General features: G+C 44.3%; 4 protein-coding genes across 5 annotated transcripts; 3 read left to right on the top strand and 1 right to left on the bottom strand.

The window, feature by feature from the left end:
* The first annotated feature begins 2,755 nt into the window (after positions 1-2,755).
* On the top strand, positions 2,756-6,445 carry LOC306839138 (uncharacterized protein). Its single transcript, XM_079367655.1, has 2 exons — positions 2,756-3,444; positions 4,296-6,445. Exons 1-2 carry the CDS (start codon positions 3,273-3,275, stop codon positions 5,459-5,461), a joined length of 1,338 nt encoding a protein of 445 aa, XP_079223781.1. The 5' UTR covers positions 2,756-3,272; the 3' UTR covers positions 5,462-6,445.
* Positions 6,446-7,127: 682 nt separating this feature from the next.
* Positions 7,128-10,251, top strand: LOC306839655 (uncharacterized protein). The gene is made up of 2 exons (XM_079368462.1): positions 7,128-7,673; positions 8,732-10,251. The coding sequence occupies exons 1-2, from the start codon at positions 7,481-7,483 to the stop codon at positions 9,907-9,909; spliced, it is 1,371 nt and encodes a 456-aa protein (XP_079224588.1). The 5' UTR covers positions 7,128-7,480; the 3' UTR covers positions 9,910-10,251.
* A 2,576-nt stretch (positions 10,252-12,827) lies between these two features.
* LOC306838985 (uncharacterized protein) lies at positions 12,828-15,074 on the top strand. Of its 2 annotated transcripts, XM_079367426.1 has the most exons (3): positions 12,828-13,275; positions 13,476-13,668; positions 13,868-15,074. In XM_079367426.1, the coding sequence occupies exons 2-3, from the start codon at positions 13,476-13,478 to the stop codon at positions 14,668-14,670; spliced, it is 996 nt and encodes a 331-aa protein (XP_079223552.1). In that variant the 5' UTR covers positions 12,828-13,275; the 3' UTR covers positions 14,671-15,074. The 2 variants fall into 2 exon arrangements, with proteins under 2 accessions (XP_079223552.1, XP_079223551.1); XM_079367425.1 differs by having other exon boundaries at positions 12,830-13,668.
* An 859-nt stretch (positions 15,075-15,933) lies between these two features.
* LOC306838984 (uncharacterized protein) lies at positions 15,934-18,935 on the bottom strand. The gene is made up of 2 exons (XM_079367424.1): positions 17,632-18,935; positions 15,934-17,120 (listed from the first exon to the last, which is right to left on the bottom strand). Exons 1-2 carry the CDS (start codon positions 17,807-17,809, stop codon positions 16,129-16,131), a joined length of 1,170 nt encoding a protein of 389 aa, XP_079223550.1. The 5' UTR covers positions 17,810-18,935; the 3' UTR covers positions 15,934-16,128.
* Between the last annotated feature and the right edge of the window lie 282 nt (positions 18,936-19,217).

Raw genomic sequence — 19,217 nt, 5'->3', positions numbered from 1 at the left:
TCGGCACATTCTTCCCACTTAAACTGAGCTCTTCTTTGATAACATTATCTGTTATCAATAGTGTTGAAAACAGTGACAAGGAAGACACAAGTTATCCCACAACTAAAGGTGACAAAACACACTTCACAGGGTGGATTTAGAACAAGAAACTTCACACACATCTCAGCTCTGAGACCTTCATACATAACCACAGCTATTTTCTGAATATTCTCAGATTTGTTCCTCACCTTTATATCCATGGACTCTCTCCTGCAAAGGTGATGATCTCGTTACACAACAGGTTCAGAGTGCACAGACAGATGCATGCGTTTCTGTTCAATAAGATTAAAAAGATAAAAAATGATATTGCAAAAAACATCCTAAACTCTCTCATCCAGGCCTACACTTCCTCCTGCCCACTCCGCTCTGCTAATGAACCGCATCTGATCCGACCTTCACAACAAGTCTCTAACAGGACTCTGCTCCTCTGTTGCCCCCTGGTGGTGAAAAAAACCCAATTCGATCTGCAGAGTTCCTTTGCACCTTTAAGAAAAAGCTAAAGACCCAGCTCGTTATAAACAGCTATGACCTTAATGATGACGATACTGATGACGTTTTTGTTTGATGATGATGATATTTAGAGATTTTTAGAACTCGCAACTGTCAGCTGTTGTTGTTGTTGTTGTTGTTGGTCGTGACGCTATATTAACTTTATTTTTATTTTTTAAGTGCTCTGCCCCTGGTCACTTCCTGTCAGTTGCTGTGTGTCCAATCAGACTTAAAGCTGTTTGTTTGCACTTCCTGACGTTGTTTCCTCCTCTTGTGTTGTTCTTACTCTCTGATGTTTGTCGCTTTGGATAAAAGGGTCTGATAAATTAATTGTAGTTCTTTCCTTCAAGATTCTAAGAAAAGGTAAAAACAACATTTGTGTTTTTTGAGACCTCCGATCTGAGTGAATCTTTTATTCCAAACACTGCATTCATATGGTTTCTCTCCCATGCGGACGTACAAGTGATGTTTCACGTTTTCTTTTTGTGGGAAACTTTTACAAACTGAACAACTAAAGGCTTTCTTTCCACTGTAGATATAAAAATGGTGTTTCAGATCTCCATGTTTTGCGAGTCTCTTCCCGCAAAGGCAAGGGAACAAGTCAGGTGTTTCTCTCCCGCGTGGGTTCTCACACTCTTCACAGAGTACACACACTGAACAAATGCATTTCCTCCCCGTATGGATTCCTGCGTGGTCAAACAAATCCCTGATGTGACTGAAACTAATTTTAGAAACTTTACAGGCATGAAGTTTTCCTCCTGTGTGTGTGAGTGAGTCTGAGATCATTTGACTTTACAGAGAACCTCGTAGCACCGACAGAACTCCAACGGAAGGGTTTCTCTGCTGTGTGGATTCTCATGTGTGCCAGAAGCATTCCTCTCAATTTAAAACTTTTTGGACAAATGGAGACGCTGAAATAATTTGTTTTCTTAAGATAGAGAGAGCGAGAGAGAGCGAGAGAGAGAGAGAGAGAGAGATAGATAGATACTTTATTGATCCCGAGGGAAATTCAAGGCATCCAGTAGCAGTATACAGACAGGCAGGACACAAGACATTAGTTACAATACACACCCGCTGTCCCCCCTCCCCTCTGTATACAATAATCCCCAAACAGCAACACTGCTGTTTCCTCTCAGATATGTGACAATGAAGGTAGTAGTAGGTATAACATAAGTGCATCACCGCCTTAAGAAGGCTCTCTGCATGTATCTTTTACCACAAAATGAACAACTGAGTGGTTTCTCTCCTTTTTTTATTACTCTGATTCCATGTTGATGTTCCCTTTCCTCAAATCTTGGACCACATTCAGAGGAGCTTAAAGACGGGTTTTGACAGTTTTAAAGGTCTCCTCCCAATCACAAAGACTGTTATTGTCCTCAGAGTCAGAGGGTGAAGTCTTGTCAGGAGTAACTGGCAGTACGGGAATGTGTTGATTTAAGTCTCTGTCTGGTTCAGGTCCTCCCCAGTGATCTCTGTCGGCTTCTGTTTCTGACTGCTGAGTGTCGCTCGTCTCTTCAGTTTGATTTCATGAAGCTGCGAGGACTCAGGTTTCTCTCCACCGTCGTTATCTTCTTCTCTCTTCACAGGGATAGGAGGGAATACAAACATGCTGATATCAGCCGCCTCTGGCTCTCGAAGCTGCTCTCTCTCCAGTCTGCTCCAGAACTCCTCCTGGTCCTCATTAATGTGTGATGGTTCTGGTTCTGGTAGGTGGGGGAAAAAAAAGAGAAGTTATTTTTATGTAAATATTTAGATTCTCAGTTTATTTGAGCTCATTTGTGGGAAGGATTTTATTTACATGATGTGATATTGTTATTCATTTAACGATGTTTCTGTTTAAAGTCACATAACTCTGTTCTTCTATTGTGTCTACAAACCCCCCCAATGATGAGAAAAGTCCATCCTCTCCGTCTTCTGCCTGCTCCACTTTTCAGAAAATGTGTGCTCAAGCCTGGCTGTTCAGTAACAACAACATAAAAGTCAGAGGTCTAATCTGGAATCAAAATCTTTAAACTTTGAGTTTATCTGAAGTTTTTTTTTTATGTGTTAATTCACTCATGAAAATAAAGAAGCGTGGGTTGACTTTCAGAAATCTACATTTATGTATATATACTGTTTGACCAAAATACAGCTTGTATTATACATTTTCCCTTCTTTCTGTCTTCCATTAAAATACTAAATGTTGTCCTGTTATATTCTAAAATTGGGGAATTCAAGTCTTTTGCAAAAAAAAGTTTTTAAGTAGATTGTCACTGAATCAGAAGATATGAGTGAAGTACACACTCCTAGACTGTGGAGGGCAGCATCACACTCTATAGCGTGTACAGCCTGCCGGAAAAAAAAATAATAGAAGAAGAACGTTCACACTCCTGAGCAGCTGGAGGCGGTGATGCACTTATGTTAAACCTACTACTAACTTCATTATCACATATCTGAGAGGAAACAGCAGCGTTTGTTTCTCCAGATAAAAACACGTAAAGTTTACTTTGTTAACATTTTCAGGGTTTTTCTTCTTCTAGTGCCAGAAAAAGGTTTGTTTACGTTAGCTTAGCTTGCTAGCTTGAAACGGACGAAGAGAGACTAGCAGGCCACACAGCTAACACACAGACTGTATCATTCATTCACAGTATTTACCTGCCGACCTGAGACACACCTGAGTCATGCGTTTCACGTCTGCTCATCTGTGTAGTTAGCTTAGCTGTTAGCTTAGCTGTTAGCGTAGCTCCTGTCACAGAGGTCCAAACATGTCTAAAGTCCAAATGTTGAGATATTTAGTGAAGCAGAGACTGACCGCAGCTGCTGATGAGATATTCGAGCTGTTTGAGAGGACGATGGCAGAGTACGAGGAGGAAATCTGTCGGTCCAAAGAGAACCAACACAAGCTGCTGGACCCTGAAGTCCGCCCACACAGAGCAGGTTTGTACCAGTCTGACCTTTGACCGCATCCTGGCCTCCTATTGGCTGCCTACAGCGACGTGTTGTTGTTGTATTTGCTCACATAGCTGCACAGGTGGACCTTTTTGTTGTCCTTTATGTTCAGGTTTGTAGGATGGTCTCCTGGAAATGAGACTCAAAAACAAGTCTGTTCCTCGAGATGCTTTCCAAAAGAGCGTATGAGATAACGTGAAGGAAGGATTTCTCCTTGTGTTGCCCACACTTCCTCTCCGCTGAGCTGGAGGTCGGAGTGGGTCGTGCCTGAAGGAGGGCGGCGCTGGTTTAGGGGACGACAGTCTGATGCAGGAGGTCGGGCACCGGGTGATGCTTGGTTGTGTTGTCGTGGGATTTCCTGTATGTCAGATGGTCACAGTCACATTCATGAGTTTCCATATCTTATAAAAGATCTTTAAGGGATTCCTCAGGTGATGGGTTACTTTCTCTGAAGGTATACAGCTATTAATCGGAGAAAGACGCAGTCCTGTCTTAATGCAGATATTTGAATGACGTTTGCGTTGCCTTTTTTTTTGCCACGGCCAGGAAACTATCCGTAAGTTTCATCGCATGTCTTCTCTTAAAACAGCAACATCTGTGCTTGATAAAATCCTCTCTGCACAGCCGGGTGACAATGAAGGAATAGTCCTTCTTCCTCGACACATCTGAAACATTAGGGTTGTGTTTGTGCAGTTCACGTGGTGTCATGTAGAGTAGAAGAAGACATTTCAAACACTCTGCATGTCATCTCTAAACTCATCACACCGAGTGCAACGTTTTCTGCTTCATAATCTAAACCTCAAAATGAAATGGTTTCTGTCATTGTGATGTCTCGACAGAGGTGCAGCAGCTGTTTGCGGGTGAGGAAGAGGAGGAGGAGGAGGTTCCCCCTGAGCAGCAGGAGAGGAGCTCCAGTCCGGACCAAGGGGACCCACCAGAACCAGCACACATTAAAGAGGAACAGGAGGAAGTCTGGACTCCTGAGGAGGGAGAGCAGCTTCAGGAGCCGGTGGACGCTGATGTCATCAAGTTTACATTCACTCCTGTCCTCATGAAGAGCGAAGACAACGATGAAGAGAAGCCTCAGACCTCAGAGCTTCACGAAGACCAAACTGAAGAGAGCAGAGACATGGAGACACAAAACCCTGATCCAGACCGTCTTTTACCGCCGGTGACTCATGACGACACTTCTCTCTCTGACTCGGAGACTGACGACAGCAGCTGTGACTGGGAGGAGACCAGTGACTGTCAGCTGGATGAAACCACTCTGCCCAGCAATAAAGAAGCGCCTGTAAGTGATCTTAAACATCATACTGGAAACCAGTCTTTGAGCTCTGAATGTGCTGCAAGCTTTGACCACGAGGAACATCTGCAAAATCGCACTGGATTCCAAACAGTGAAACCGTTTAAATGCTCAATTTGTGGTAAAAGATACCCGCAGAAGATCTACTTAGCAAAGCACATGAAGCGACATTCAGAAGGAAGATGCTTTAGCTGCTCAGTTTGTAAAAAAAACTTTCCATGGAGAGGAGAGCTCGTGCGGCACATGAGAATCCACACCGGAGAGAAACCGTTCAGCTGCTCCGCCTGTGGTATACGGTTCTCACAGAGGGTACACCTGACCTCCCACTTACGAGTTCACACAGGAGAAAAACCCTTCACCTGCTCCATTTGTCAGACCAGTTTCAGTATTCGTAAGAATTTGGGCATACACATGAGGATCCACACGGGACAGAAACCGTTCAGCTGCTCCGTGTGCGGTAAAAGGTTTGCACGGCGTGGAGGACTGACGCGCCACTCGACCGTCCACACAGGGGAGAAGGCCTTTAGCTGCTCGTTTTGTGGGGAAAGCTTTGCGCATCTTGTAACTCTGAAACGCCACACGACGGTCCACACGGGGGAGAAAGCGTTCAGCTGCAACGTTTGTGAAAAGAAATTCGCTCGGCTCCAATATCTCAAAAAACACAAAACAAAATGTGTCGTGGAGAGCGGCACGAAGAAATGACGTCATCACAGATAATAAAATATATTTATATATCGTCTGTCTCGACACAGGATTACATCTGTCACAACATGCAGAGAAATCAAGAGAAGTCTGTTTTTATCTGATCGTTGTGTGTTTCAAAGTCTCAGATCCAAAACTGAAATGGAGCAGTCATCTTTTGGTTTTAGTTTTGTTTGTGAAATCGCAGAGAGACGGAAGCTTCATCATGTTGGCGAGTATTTTTGAACACGTAGGTTTTTCTGTCGTTTTGACTTTTTGTACACAAACAGCTTTTTAGGACACTTGAAGTCCTTCCAGGGTGAAGATGTTCTGAAAGTCAGTTTGAGTGGTTTCCTTGTCGACGGGGAAAACAGAGTTTGGATCTCGTAAAGTCACGCTGTGCGCCACGTTCTCCTCCGTGTGGCGTCACCGTGCGACGCTGTCTCTGTCTCTTTGCACCAGATGAGAGCAATGACAGACGCAACCAAACTAGCGCTGGTGCTAACGCTGCTAACTGGACTTTTTACATGCTCACACACACAGTTACTCTCCCACTGTGTGGACGAGCAGAGGCGCCTGATTGGACGACTATGAAAAAGGAAATGGTCATTGCAGAGGAATGGTGAGACATTTTAGCACGTCAAAGATGGAGTCGTTGACTTCGCGTGTGGACTCGAGACTGGACGCCGTTCAGGGTTAAAAACTTTAACAGGGTTAAAAACATAAACGTGAAACCAGCCTTCAGCTGAAACACAAACTCTTAACTTGTCTCTGCTGCAGGAAGACGCCACATCACGTCTCTAAATCGGATATGTTTAAGTGTCTGTTATCGTCCGTTACAGGGATATGGACTCTTTGGTATTGCATGCACTCATTAGAAACTGATAGTGTAAAGTGTGGGCTTTATGTTTTCAATCATCTGATAGCCTTTTGTCTTCAATACAACACTGTATTTCTTATTGATGTAACCTTCCTGGTTATCAATAAACATCTGAGAAAGTTGTACACTTCCATCTTGTTTGTAGTTCGTTTTCATACTTCATTTGAAACGTCTTATTTGAGGACTTCTTATTTTCCTCCGCTATGCCGCTACGCTCAGCCGCCGGCGCCCCATGATCCCAGTTCATCATGAGAATGTATACTGGGGACAGTCTTGGAGTTTCTACCATCATGTTTTATTTTATCTAAGTACGTTAGCTCAAGGCAAGTTTCTTTATACAGCACTGTTCAGACACAAGGCAATTCACAGTGCTTTAAGATCGACCTGCTTTAATGTGGCATACTGGCATGTTTATGTACATGAATGTGCACTGTCCCTAATTCAATAAATAAATCTAAACCTGTAGCACAAGGAGAAGAACATAAAGCGTAACCACAGCAGCCAAGACCACAGTCCACTTGAGAGTTTGTTTAGAGCTTCAACAGCCAAAGAAATGTTTGATGTTTTTAATTTAATGATAAGAGAGATTTTACTTTGTGGGTCTTTTTGCGTAGGGGAGAGGATGGTGGGGGGGGGGGGGGGTGCTGACATGCAGCAAAGGGCAGAGGCTGCTGCAAGGATGACCTGCTCGTGGACTTGAACGCATCCTGCACACGTGACACACGACACAACCACCAGCGCCCCTCATTTATTATAATGAATGTCTCAGAAGTACACGTTCATTCAATACAAACAAATAACCATTATTCACACACTCCACGCCAGGTGGTGGCAGTAATGCTCCTAACGTTGTTGGCCTACCGCCATTAAAACAACGAAGAAGAAGAAATGGTGACGTTTAAAGTAATGTTAAGGCTCGTGGCTAATATTTGGTTAAAATGTCGCGTTGTGATCCATTTTAACTTGTAAAATCCAAAGTGAGTAAATGATCAGACCCTCTGTGTGTGACCGTGTGAGGAGCCGAGCCGACTCTGAGAACACTTTCTGGATGTTTCTCTGCGGACTTCGCTCATGTTAGCTCAGGCTCCTGTCTGTGGACAGGAACACAGGTTTAACCAGGTGTGTTTGTGAGAAGTCGTGTTGATTTGGTTTTTTAAAAGATGTCTAAAGTCCAAATGCTGAGACTTTTGGTGAACCAGAGACTGACAGCAGCGACTGAGGAGATCTTCGAGCTGTTCGAGAAGACGGCGGCAGAGTACGAGCTGCAGCTCCGTCGATTCAAAGAGGAAAACGACAAATTACGGAAACTTCTGGACTCTGAGTTCATCCCTGAGGTCCGCTTACACCGAGCAGGTTTGTACAGGTGTCACGATACCAGATTTAAAAAAAAAAAGGACCCGAGCCCAGTAAACTGTAGACCTGTCACCAAAACATAAGTCCAAGCCAACAATGACAACTTGTTTGAGCCATCTAGAAAATGCTGTGTGTCTTTGGTTCCCTTTACACTTCAGTATGAATAATCACAGCTGTTTCTGACCTGATGAACCGAGTTCACTGATGTAAGTCCTCCTTTCACTCCAGCAGGATTGAAAGAAATCTCAGCGCTCCTGTAAAAGGTGTACTATGCTGAATCTTATTAATGTTTGTTGACTACTCACATCAGCTCAAATATTCGCATCAATTATCAAAGCCAGAGAAATCCTTCTTTTTATAGTCATAATGCAGGCTGGGGATGAAGGGGAAAACTTGCTGGGGCCCGGTCTGACGGGGCGGCCCTTGAAGGTCAACCGTCCAAATTTAAAGCGAAAATGAGCACATTTAATCTGACATGTAAACGTTCACCATGCCCTCCTGAAGAAACAAAAACACATTTTATTCATTGATGCTTTCGTAAGTTGTTGGACAATGAAACCCCCTCTTAACTTTTACACCAGTTCTATCTGAGTCAGGAGAGAAACTCCTGGACCTGCACAGATTTAGGAGGCTGAAAGAATAAAAAAAAGAAGAAGAAGAAAAGGAGGCAGCTGACTCGGACATGTGACCCCAACCAAAACTTGTTAACAAACTTCTTTCAGTCTGCTCTGACGGGAGCTAAATTTGAATCATATCCTGGGAAGGCATTCACTGGACCTTTCCGGGGCCCGGTTATTTCTGCAGGCGGTTCTGGTTGTGACGGGATGTGTCCAGTTGAAAGATTTTTGAAAGCGATATGTCGGGTTTTGATTTGTGGAGAATTTAAACCAATACTGACCACAAATCAAGTGTAGTGTCGTGTTTTAAACGAGGCCATGGTAACGGGACGGGCAGCTCGAGGTAACCAGAGAGTTTATTTAAAGTTGGAGAACTTCAGAAAAAGATTTGCCTCTGTGGGTTACAGTTTTACAGAGTATGTATTGAACCCCTCTTCACAGATGACCAGCAGCTGACGGTAAGAACAGAAGAGGTTCCATCTGAGCGGCAGGAGAGGAGCTCCAGTCTGAACCTGGAAGACCCACCAGAACCAGAACCCCCCCACATTAAAGAGGAGGAGGAGGATCTCTGGAGCAGTCAGGAGGGAGAGCAGCTTCGAGGGCCGAAGGAGGCTGATGTCAGAGCTCTCACATCCACTCCTGTCCCCGTGAAGTCAGAAGAAGAAGAGAAACCTCAGTCCTCACAGCTTCATGAAAACCAAAGTGAAGAGAGCAGAGACACACAGCATATAAAAACAGAAGCTGATGGAGAGGACTGTGGAGGAGCAGAACCAGGCAGAGACTTTAATACAGACAGTCATTTACAGCCAGATACTCCTGAGGAGACTTCACACTTTTCTGGATCTAAGTCAGATCAAACCCAACGTGATTTGGAAAAGGTCGTGGATCCACAGTCAGGTTTTTATCCTCACCAAATCAAAGAATCACAGATCAGTGAACTGGAACCTTCCGCTGAAAAAACCTCAGTCAGCTTTTCTGAATGTGCTGCAAGCTTTGCACAAATGAATCATCTTGAGAAACAAGAAAGAGTGAAACCGTTCAGTTGCTCCGTTTGTGGTAAAAGATACTCCAAAAAGAATAATTTATCCGCTCACATGACTCGTCATTCGAAGGGACATCGTTTCAGCTGCTCAGTTTGTAAGAAAAGTTTTCCATGGCGGGGAGAACTCATGAGACACATGAGAACTCACACAGGAGAAAAACCCATCATCAGCGCTGGACGGTTGACAGAAAAGTCAAACATGTACAAAGATCTGCCAGGGGACGCAGGAGAGCAACTTATCTGTACGTGCTCGGTTTGTAAAGCGATCTTTCCCTGCAGATCTAGTTTGGACGTACACATGAGAACCCACACGGGAGAGAAACCCTTTGGTTGTTCACTGTGTGGGAAAAGATTTACACAGAATGGAAATCTGAAACGCCACATGGCTGTCCACACAGGAGAGAAACCCTTCAGTTGTTCAGTTTGTGGGAAAAGGTTTCCGTCAAAACAAGACTTAAAACGCCACTGGACCGTCCACACTGGACAGAAACTGTTCAGCTGCAGTGTTTGTGAGAAAAGATTCGCTTGGCATCAAAGCCTCAGAAAGCACTCATGTCCAGGCGCCGTCCTGTCTTGAGTTTTATTCAGGAAAAATACCAGTCAAATGTGATGTGAAGTGAAGTCAGTGGTAAGTTGCAGTGTTGTAGCTCTGTGTGGGATTTGTGCCAAAGACGCGTTGTTGTCGAGCACTACATTTCACTCCATGTTACAAAACCAATCAGCTGTTGTGTTTCTTTGACTTTCGAGGATGCATCGGAAATACACAAACTCCTAAAAGTATTTGTTTTTTTTCGTGTCCTCATGCAGACAAACCTGACAAAAGGTGGACCATTACCTGTTATACAAACCTGCTTCATGTTGTATCCTTGTCCAACGTTTTAATCTGTTAATTTCAGTGAAAATAAATTTTAAAAAAGTTTGTTGTTGAGTTCTGAAAATGAATAAGAAAATATGAAAGAGAGAGAAAGCGTGTAGCGATGCCAGAAAGTGAATGAAGAGGGGGAGCAGCACCAGCAGACTTCGCTCTCTCTCTCAATCGATTATATGTTTAACAAAGTACATTGGTCGGCCACGAATATATGGTTCTTGTTTCAATAATGTGTTGACAGCATATTAATAATGTAGATGGCTCCTCTGCAGCCCTGCAACAGGATTTTTATTTAGTTTATTTAATCACAGCAAAAAGCCAATGTGTGGGAGGTTTAACGGTGTCAAAACTTGGATATCCTTCAACTGTAACTTACTGTTGGTCAATTACTTTAGTTCTCTTCATTTTTGTTGAAATGAGGCCACACACACACACACACACACACACACACACACAGCTGCAGTGCTTCTCCCTCTTTCTTCTTTTCCTCGCAGCGTCTCTGCATCGTGGCCTCCGCCGGGCCGAATAAGCCTTTCGGGTCCACGGGCACATCGAGAAGCTGGGTCTTCTCCTTGTGAGAGAGGCTGGACAGGTTGAGCCATCTCGCCCTCTCCTGAGAGACCGTCAGGGCCATAGCCCTCCCAGAGGACTGCACAGCACACCTGTGAAGCCGCAGGCAGAGGTCCGTAACCACGCACAGCTCTTCCCACAGGGTAGGAGAGGTTGCCATGTCGTCCTCCAACTCCGCCTGGTAAGCCAGCAGCAGGGATGATGCGTTTAGGGCCCTGACAGACATAGCCACCGCCTTATAGCCTTTCTCAGCTATACAATCAGCTCTTGAAGGCAGAGAGGGGCTCGCAGAAGTCATGGTGGACTTTTGGGAGGGGTGGAGGTGAGACGCCAACAGAGGTTCGACTGGAGGTAGATGTGAAAATCCCCTTTCTTCCATGTCGGCCCAGTCTGAAGCTGACCCACCCTGGACGGGGTTTTTTGCGGTCAGGGGGTTGCTCCAGGATCAGGTAGCCTCCTCCAGGCACTCTGGGAAGATCGGGAGGTGCTACCTGGTAGAGAGTTTTGCCTTCGGCAGCCTCTTTCCTTCGTAGCGAGACGTGGTGGTCTCAGTGAAGACTTCAGGCCACGCAATGCCCAGCTTTGCAGCTGCCCTCTTGCAGGTTTCATGCAGGTCCGCGTTGACAGGCGGGTCTGTGTTGCCGCTGCACGTGCCACCCACAGCCGCCGGCTGAGGCGCTGAAAGGCTCCCTATAGTCCTCATCATCCTCATCGGAACCGAAGCTAAGGGTCACTCCCCCGAAGTCGGAGTCAGTGTCCTCGACGTCTACTTGCTCCGCCCTCTGGCTCGCTTCGAGATCGTTGGGGTCGTCTAGTGGGGCTATGGCGTCAAGCTGGTCGCCCCAGCTATCAGTAGCGCCCAGAGCGGTGGCGTCAGCATCACCCTGGGCATCCTCTGAAGTCCCCTGATGTGGCTGCGTGGTAACCCCCAACATAGGGGGGTAACCCTCGACAGGTTGGCTTGGCGTGCCAGCCTGCGACGGCGAGTTTTCAGAGAAAAGCGCGCACAGTGTTCACAAGTAGCCTGGGTTGACAGTGCGTCCCGGGCGTGTTGCTGCCCCGGCTATCTTGTTCCCACACGTGCACAGCCAGGCCGGCAGCTTGCCCTTTTCCATAGCGAGAGAAAAGTGTAAGCACCGTGTCAGGAAGCTTCATCTATAAAGGCCACTGTGCCACTGCCAACTGTGACAGCTAGTTTGGTGACTTAACTGCGGCGGCTAGTATGGTGGCTAGCCGCGGTAGCTACTGTTTGGGGACAGACCAGCTACTGGCTCAGTCGGCTTGTGTAGACTGCAGGTAGCGTTCGGCGACCGAGCGGTTAACTCGTTCTATGAACAGTTTGCTAGCCCGTTAACTACACCGGCCTTTCGAGTGTTGAAAGAGAACTCCCCGAGTCACTGGGTACATCCCAAGTGTCTTATTTGCAGTCTCCTCGGTCCTCGGCCGAACGGGAAGTAGTTCCAAAGCCGCCATGTTGAGGATCGTCCCAAAGCTCTAATAGTGAACGGAGGAGAGAGGATCGAGGAGAGAGGAGGCTGATCCGAGGAGCGATGACCGAGGAGACACGAGAGCTGACTTCACGGAAGTCTTTTCACTGACAGACACGCCCCCTTCTCATATATCACTCACTGATTGGACGCTGCACAGGATCAGACTTCAGTGAAACAGAGTTTAATATGGGAGAAAAGAGGGAGATTAAAAAGAGGCTAAACGGAGCGTGGGACATTTAAACTGATGATGAACATCAGTGAGTTTGTAAAGAGTCGCTCTGTGATGAGCTGGGATTAAAAAGAGTCTGATGAAGAGGAGTCCGTTTTATATTCTCACTTATTTATCTTCTGAACGTTTCATCATTTAGATTCTAATCAATCATTTTCAGTATCCTGACACATAAATATCTGTTTATAAAATACAGAGTTGGTTGTCTAAATACAGGCTAGGTTCAGTCCAAACTGTTTAATAATAATCAATAATTATAGACAATTCAAAATGAAATCTTTGAGTCAGTAGAAACTGTCCTTTTGGTTATGAGTAGACTGCAGGTTGTTCTTCAGGTGTTTTTTTTTATCAGGTAAAGACACTAAACACTGTAACAGTGTGTATTTGATTAGAAATAATACAGTGTGTGTGTGTGTGTGTGTGTGTGTGTGTGTGTGTGTGTGTGTGTGTGTGTGTGTGTGTGTGTGTGTGTGTGTGTGTGTGTGTGTGTGTGTGTGTGTGTGTGTGTGTGTGTGTGTGTGTGTGTGTGTGTGTGTGTGTGTGTGTGTGGACATAAACAGCTGTTCGGCTGATTGACAGCAGAACGTGATCAGCTGATGTCGCGTCATGTGACGCTGTCGAGGAAACGACGTCTCATGTCTCTTAAAGCTGATTTCCTCGGTCCTCTCTCCTCGGCTTCGTTTCCTCCGTGCATCTCTGGTGGGCGGGACTAAGACGCAAGTGGAGGAGACAACTCGGAGGACACTCGGTGCAAATAAGGGAACTGAGATCCAGCCACTGTTTGAGGTTAAACAACCTTCAACTCGCCTCAATTGAGCACCGAATGTGACCGGAAGTTAGCTTAGCTTGCTAACTTGCAACCATATATTAGTACAAATTCAGATCTAGAAGCTAGCTAGCTAACAGAACGTAGCCACGCAGTTCATCTCAAATTAACTCGGAGTGTTGTTGTTGTTGTTGGAAAAGTGGCTGTAAATGTTGTAAAGATGTCTGAAGTCCGAAGGCTGAGGTGTTTTGTGAAGCAGAGGCTGAGTGCAGCTGCGGAGGAGATTTTTGAGCTGCTGGAGAAAACGATCTCAGAGTACGATGAGCAGATGTGTCATCTGAAAGAGGAAAACGAGCGACAACACAAACTCCTGGAGGCAGTGCTTAAGCCTGAAGTCCGCTTACACACAGCAGGTTTGTTCTTGAAGATCTGATGATTTATTACCTGTATAAATAAATATTAAAAATATTAAATTATTTATTACCTGCGGTGATAAATACAAAAAAATGCACCAAGCTAACTCTGGTACAATATCTCTTCCTACATCCAAGATAGAAATGCAAAACATTTGTCAGGAAGAGTTTTAGGTCTGAGTTTTGTTGTTCTCCACAGACGTCGAGCAGCTGACGGGGATAAAAGAAGAGGTTCCCCCTGAGCAGCAGGAAAGAGGCTCCAGTCTGAACCAGCAGGATCCACCAGAACCCCCCCACATTAAAGAGGAGGAGGAGGGAGAGCAGCTGGAAGGACCAGAAGAGGCTGACATCAGCATGTTATCAAGGTTCACTCCTGTCGCTGTGAAGAGTGAAGACGAAGAGAACCCCCAGTCCTCACAACTCAACGAAAGCAACGCTGAAGAGAGCAGAGACACAGAGCCTGTGAAAACAGAAGCTGATGGAGAGGACTGTAGAGGATCAGAACTAGACCAAGACTTTAATCCAGACAGTCATTTACAGCCAGCTACTCCTGACAAGAATTCCCACCTTTATGGATCTGGATCTGAGACTGACCTAAAGAACCACGTGATAGGTCATTCAGAAAACAATTCACCTTTGGTGGAACAACGAAGAACTCAGAAAGGAGGAAAACCTTTTGCGTGCTCAGTGTGCAAATCGGCTTTTGGACGCAGATCAGATATGGTCATACATATGAGAAAGCATACTGGGGAGAAACCGTACAGTTGTTCTGTTTGTGGGAAAAGATTTGCACGTAATAACCTGAAGATACACATGAGAATACACACCGGAGAGAAACCATTTAAATGTTTAGTTTGTGGGAAAATGTTTGCACACAGCGGGACTTTGTTACAACACATGAATGTTCATAGTGTAGCGAAACCGTTTGGTTGTTTGGTGTGTGGGAAAAGCTTTGCATATAGTCCGAGTCTGAAACGACACATGACTTGCCACGGCCCATAAAAGTGAAGGACCAGAGATACCTGAGGAGTCGAGTCTGGAAGCAGGACCAAACTGAGTAACTTTTATATCAATTTTGACAAAGTCACATGTTCTTGTTAAATTTTGTATTTGTCTGCGTTTTTGGTACAAACATGTTCACTTGTTAAATCATTCATAATCCAACTTCTTTCAGAGTTCACTGAGTAAGCAGCACCGACATATGGAAGCCCCTTCGTGCCGGGGTTGTGGATCCCCGCCGGCACGTGTCAGGTTCCACTTTTCAATTTCTGTGCTACTGATTTCATGGACGCAATTTAGAAACTTTATATTTTTTGTAATTTTAGCAGCTGCATTTTAACACATTTGATTTTAAAGGGGTGTTCCTGTATTGCTCATCTGTCAGTGCTCAGGTGCATGTTTAGAGGGTTTTTTGAACTTGTGAACTCTTGATGCCTCTGTTTCATTGAGGAAACACAGAAAGGACTCACTAAGTTCATAATACATTCTGAACCTTGACCACTTTTGCTACTCATGTCTTATGTTTCATTCAAATAAATCAACTGAATCCAGAAGTCTTTATGTTTTAAAATTAAGGGAAATAATTTGTTCGCTTGTGAGGCTTTAAGTGGGATTCCCTTCTCAACACGTCCGTCACTTTTCCCCCACTTGCTCCTCCTCCTCCAGGCAGTCCGTAGCTTTCAATCAACATGAGCTTCATGAATGTTACTGAATGGTCAAATATTATGAATCATGCTGAACAATGTCAGACTAAAGATTTTGCCTACAATAAAAGGCCGTCCAGTATTCATGGTGCAGATTTTAAAAACTGCAAAAACACACCATGCATGGAGCAAGAAGCTACCCAAGCTCTTCCAGTGAAGATTCTTCATTAGTAAAAACCTGTCATCTCAGCCTCTGACTGAAACAGTTTGTTTCTCTGCTGCTGTCTCTTTAAAGCCGCTATCCTCACTTTCCTCTGATTGGCCAGCTCTCTGAAAGACTTCTGGGAGGCTGAACACTGTAGGGCCGCCAGGAGAAAGCTGCCCTGGTAGAAGAGAAACCTGTATAAGAGGTATGAAGTTGTCTCATGAAATCCTTTGTTTTGTATCTCGGAAGTTCTGCATGAATTGCAGAACAAACCGTTGTGCGCCCTCTGCAGACTGACCGCTATAAGAGACGACACGGCCACTTCATGCTCCGTAGTTTTACTCAATTCTTGGGCTCTAAATCTAAATGTCGATCAGGTGCTGTGAAGGAGGAACACAATACTTGAAGACATTGTGATTAACGTTTAAATAAATGTTTAATTTATGGATACAGGTATTTTCGAGAAGCACAGTGTCCACACAATGACAAAATAGCATTCAAACAAATACAATCATTAAAATGAGTGTCTTTATCTTAGCTAAAAAAAGATAAGCTAAAAGTATTGCTAATCAGTGTTGAGCAACATTTCACTCAACAAGCATTTCTGCATCTTCACTTATTTTTGCTACTCTCACCAGCACACTTGTGATTTTTGACGTGCTCGAGCCGAGTGAATTTTTTATCACACACGCTGCAGTTGAATGGTTTTTCCCCCGTGTGGACAGCCATGTGGCGCCTAAGAGCGCCGTTTTGTGCAAATCTTTTACCACAAATGGAACACTTGTGTGGTTTCTCTCCAGTGTGGGTGGTCATGTGATCGACTAAACTTTTCCTGGCACTGAAACTTGAATTGCATACGGAGCAGGTGAAAGGTTTCTCTCCTGTATGAACTCTCAAGTGTAAGGTCAGATGCGAGCTTTGAGAGAACCTTGAGCCACAGAAGGAGCAACTGAAGGGTTTCTCTCCGGTGTGGATTCTCATATGTGTTACAACGTCTCTTTTCCATGGGAAAGCCTTTTTACAAATGGAGCAAGTGAAAAATTTCCCCTCTGAATGAAGCCGCATATGATTCGCTAAGGATTTTTTCTGAGGGTATCTTTTACCACAAACTGAGCAGCAGAATGGCTTCACTCCTTTATCCTTGTTCTGCAGAGGGTTTAAACCTGATTGGGGGTCACTTCTTCTTTCAAAGGGAAAACTAACGTGATCAGCACTGGATCTAAAGGAGTGTGAAGTTGTAGGATGTAAATAATTATCTGGGATATAGTCTCTGTCTGGTTCTGATCCTCCAGAGTTCTCGTCATCTGCTTCTGTTTTCCGATGCTCTCTGTTCTTTAGCATTTGGATTTGATGAAGCTGTGAGGTCTGAGGTTTCTCTCCAGGATCTTCTTTACACCTCACTAGCGGGAAAGGAGTGAATGTGAACTTAATGATATCAGCCTCCACCGGCATTTGAAGCTTCTCTCCCTCCTGACTGCTCCAGATTTCCTCTTGTTCCTCTTTAATGTGGGAGGGTTCTTGAAGCCCCTCTTGGTCCAGGGTGGGGCTCCAATCTTGTTGCTCAGGGGGAACCTCTTCTTTTCTCACCGCCAACTGCTGGAATTCTGAAAGTAATAAAATACAAACAGACTTTAACACAAATTCCCTGTTAGCGTTTAAAGCATTAGTATCAACACTTCCTGGCAATACAGAAAATTTTTCATTCCACTCTGGGCAGAAATGCAAAAAGAAAACTATCTACAAGTTTGAATAAATCTTTTTTAGCTAAAGACAAAGGGTCAAACTCAAGCTAGGCAACATGTACTTTGACCTCCAAAATCCAGTTTGTTTGTGAGCGCTCCGTGCCACACTTCATTTGATCACAGAGTTTATTTGAAGCTCTGGAAGACAGAAGATTACTAGAAGTGAGTGTGTTGTTTTGAAGAGAGGGAATGGGGTTATGAAGTGACATGTTGTGTTTGGGATTACTCAAGGTTGTAAGATAACTTACAAGGACTCCTTTTTTGTCAGAGAAATAAATCCACACAGAAAGGCTTGTTTAAAGTAAGAACACTGGTCACACTCGGTGAATGAAGCAGCAGCAGATGATGATCAGTAACACGGAGAGGAACAGACCTGCTGTGTGGAACTCGAGCTCCTCATCCACTCGTTTCTTCTTCTTCTGTTTCTCTTTTGATCGACAGATTTCCTCTTCATAGTCTGATATCGTTTTCTCAAACAGCTCAAATATCTCCTCAGCAGCTGCGGTCAGCCTCTGGTTGACAAAAGATCTCAGCATTTGGACTTTAGACATTTTTAAAGACACATAAGCTCTGTTCTTTTTCCAGCTAGCAAGCTAGGCTAACGGTGTTAGCTTGGTGGGGCACTACGAAATAATTCAGATGTATTTATATACGAGCATAATGTCTACTGTGGCGTGTTCATGTTGATCCTTTTAAGTAAAGGTTTAGAAAAGCTGAAAAATCGGACTCAGACTCTGCCGACCTCTTCGCCTGATTCCATCCAGCAAGAAAACAACATCCGGTTCCATGTCGAGTCTTCTTCTTCTCTATGTTTATTAGGGGGTCGTAAACCAACGTTAAGGTGCAAAGCACCACCTACTGGGGGGCGGTGGTATCGCTCAATCATTATTTGTGTAGCGTAAATTCATATCAAGTTTCACCTCGTGACGATTTACAAAAGAGCAGATAGAAGCCCTCAACACACTGAATCAATCTGTTTAATCGTAAATGTGGGAGATCCGTCACAATCTCACTAGACATAAAACAAGTGGGGCACTTGTGATTGAAAGAAAACAAAACCCACACAGGAGAGAAACCCTACAGTTGCTCTTACTGTGGATCAGGGTTCACACAGAGCTCCAATTTGTTCGCACACTTAAAGGTCCACACAGGAGAAAAAGCTTTCATCTGTGTAGTTTGTAGAGCAAGTTTCAGAATTAAAAAAAGTTTGTTCGATCACATGAGAGTCCACACGGCAGTGAAACCATTCGGCTGTTTGGGTTGTGGTAAGAGATTTTCCCAAAAGGGACATACGAGATGACACTTTGCTGTTCAGTCTGGAGAGAGACCATTTATCTGTTCGGTTTGTGGGAAAGGATTTTCACAGAAAGTAATTCTGAAAAAACCCAGACTGTCCACACAGGGGAGAAACGCATCATTTAAATGCAACATGTGCGACAAAACATTCACTCACCTCGAGTATGAGAAGAAACAAGTGTGTCTGTGAGAGCAGCAAAGATAACCAAAGCTGTAGAGATGATAGTTGAGCCGTTTTGTTTCAGAGAGATCGAAACAGTGAGGGCAAAACTTGATTCCACCTTCAGTCGTTTGTTTTGCCTTCTTATCTTTCAGCTGTGGTGAGGAGTTTTTTTGTTGTCTTTTTTGTTTCAGGCACAATCCTTTTGGCATATAATATAATGATTAACATTCATTTAAATTGTGTAAAACTATTTTATGTCAACTTACGTCTACATTTGTTTTACAACGTTGTATGTGTATTAGTCGTTTTACTAAAACACTTTATAAAACGTGTCAAACATTCAAATAAAATGCACTCTCATGGACTCAATTTCAGTGTGTTTTTTATAGCACCAACACGCTATCTGCAGACTTTTTCTCTTTGTTGTATTATTTATAAAGACCTAAAATTAATCCACCATGAGCACAGCACTTGGCAGCATGGAGCGAAGTTACAGTGAC

Source organism: Symphodus melops (assembly GCF_947650265.1).
Source record: "Symphodus melops genome assembly, chromosome: 18".
Classification (NCBI taxonomy): Eukaryota; Metazoa; Chordata; class Actinopteri; order Labriformes; family Labridae; genus Symphodus; species Symphodus melops.
The sequence above is the reverse complement of the archived record's forward strand: the minus strand, read 5'-3'. Positions and strand labels throughout refer to the sequence as shown.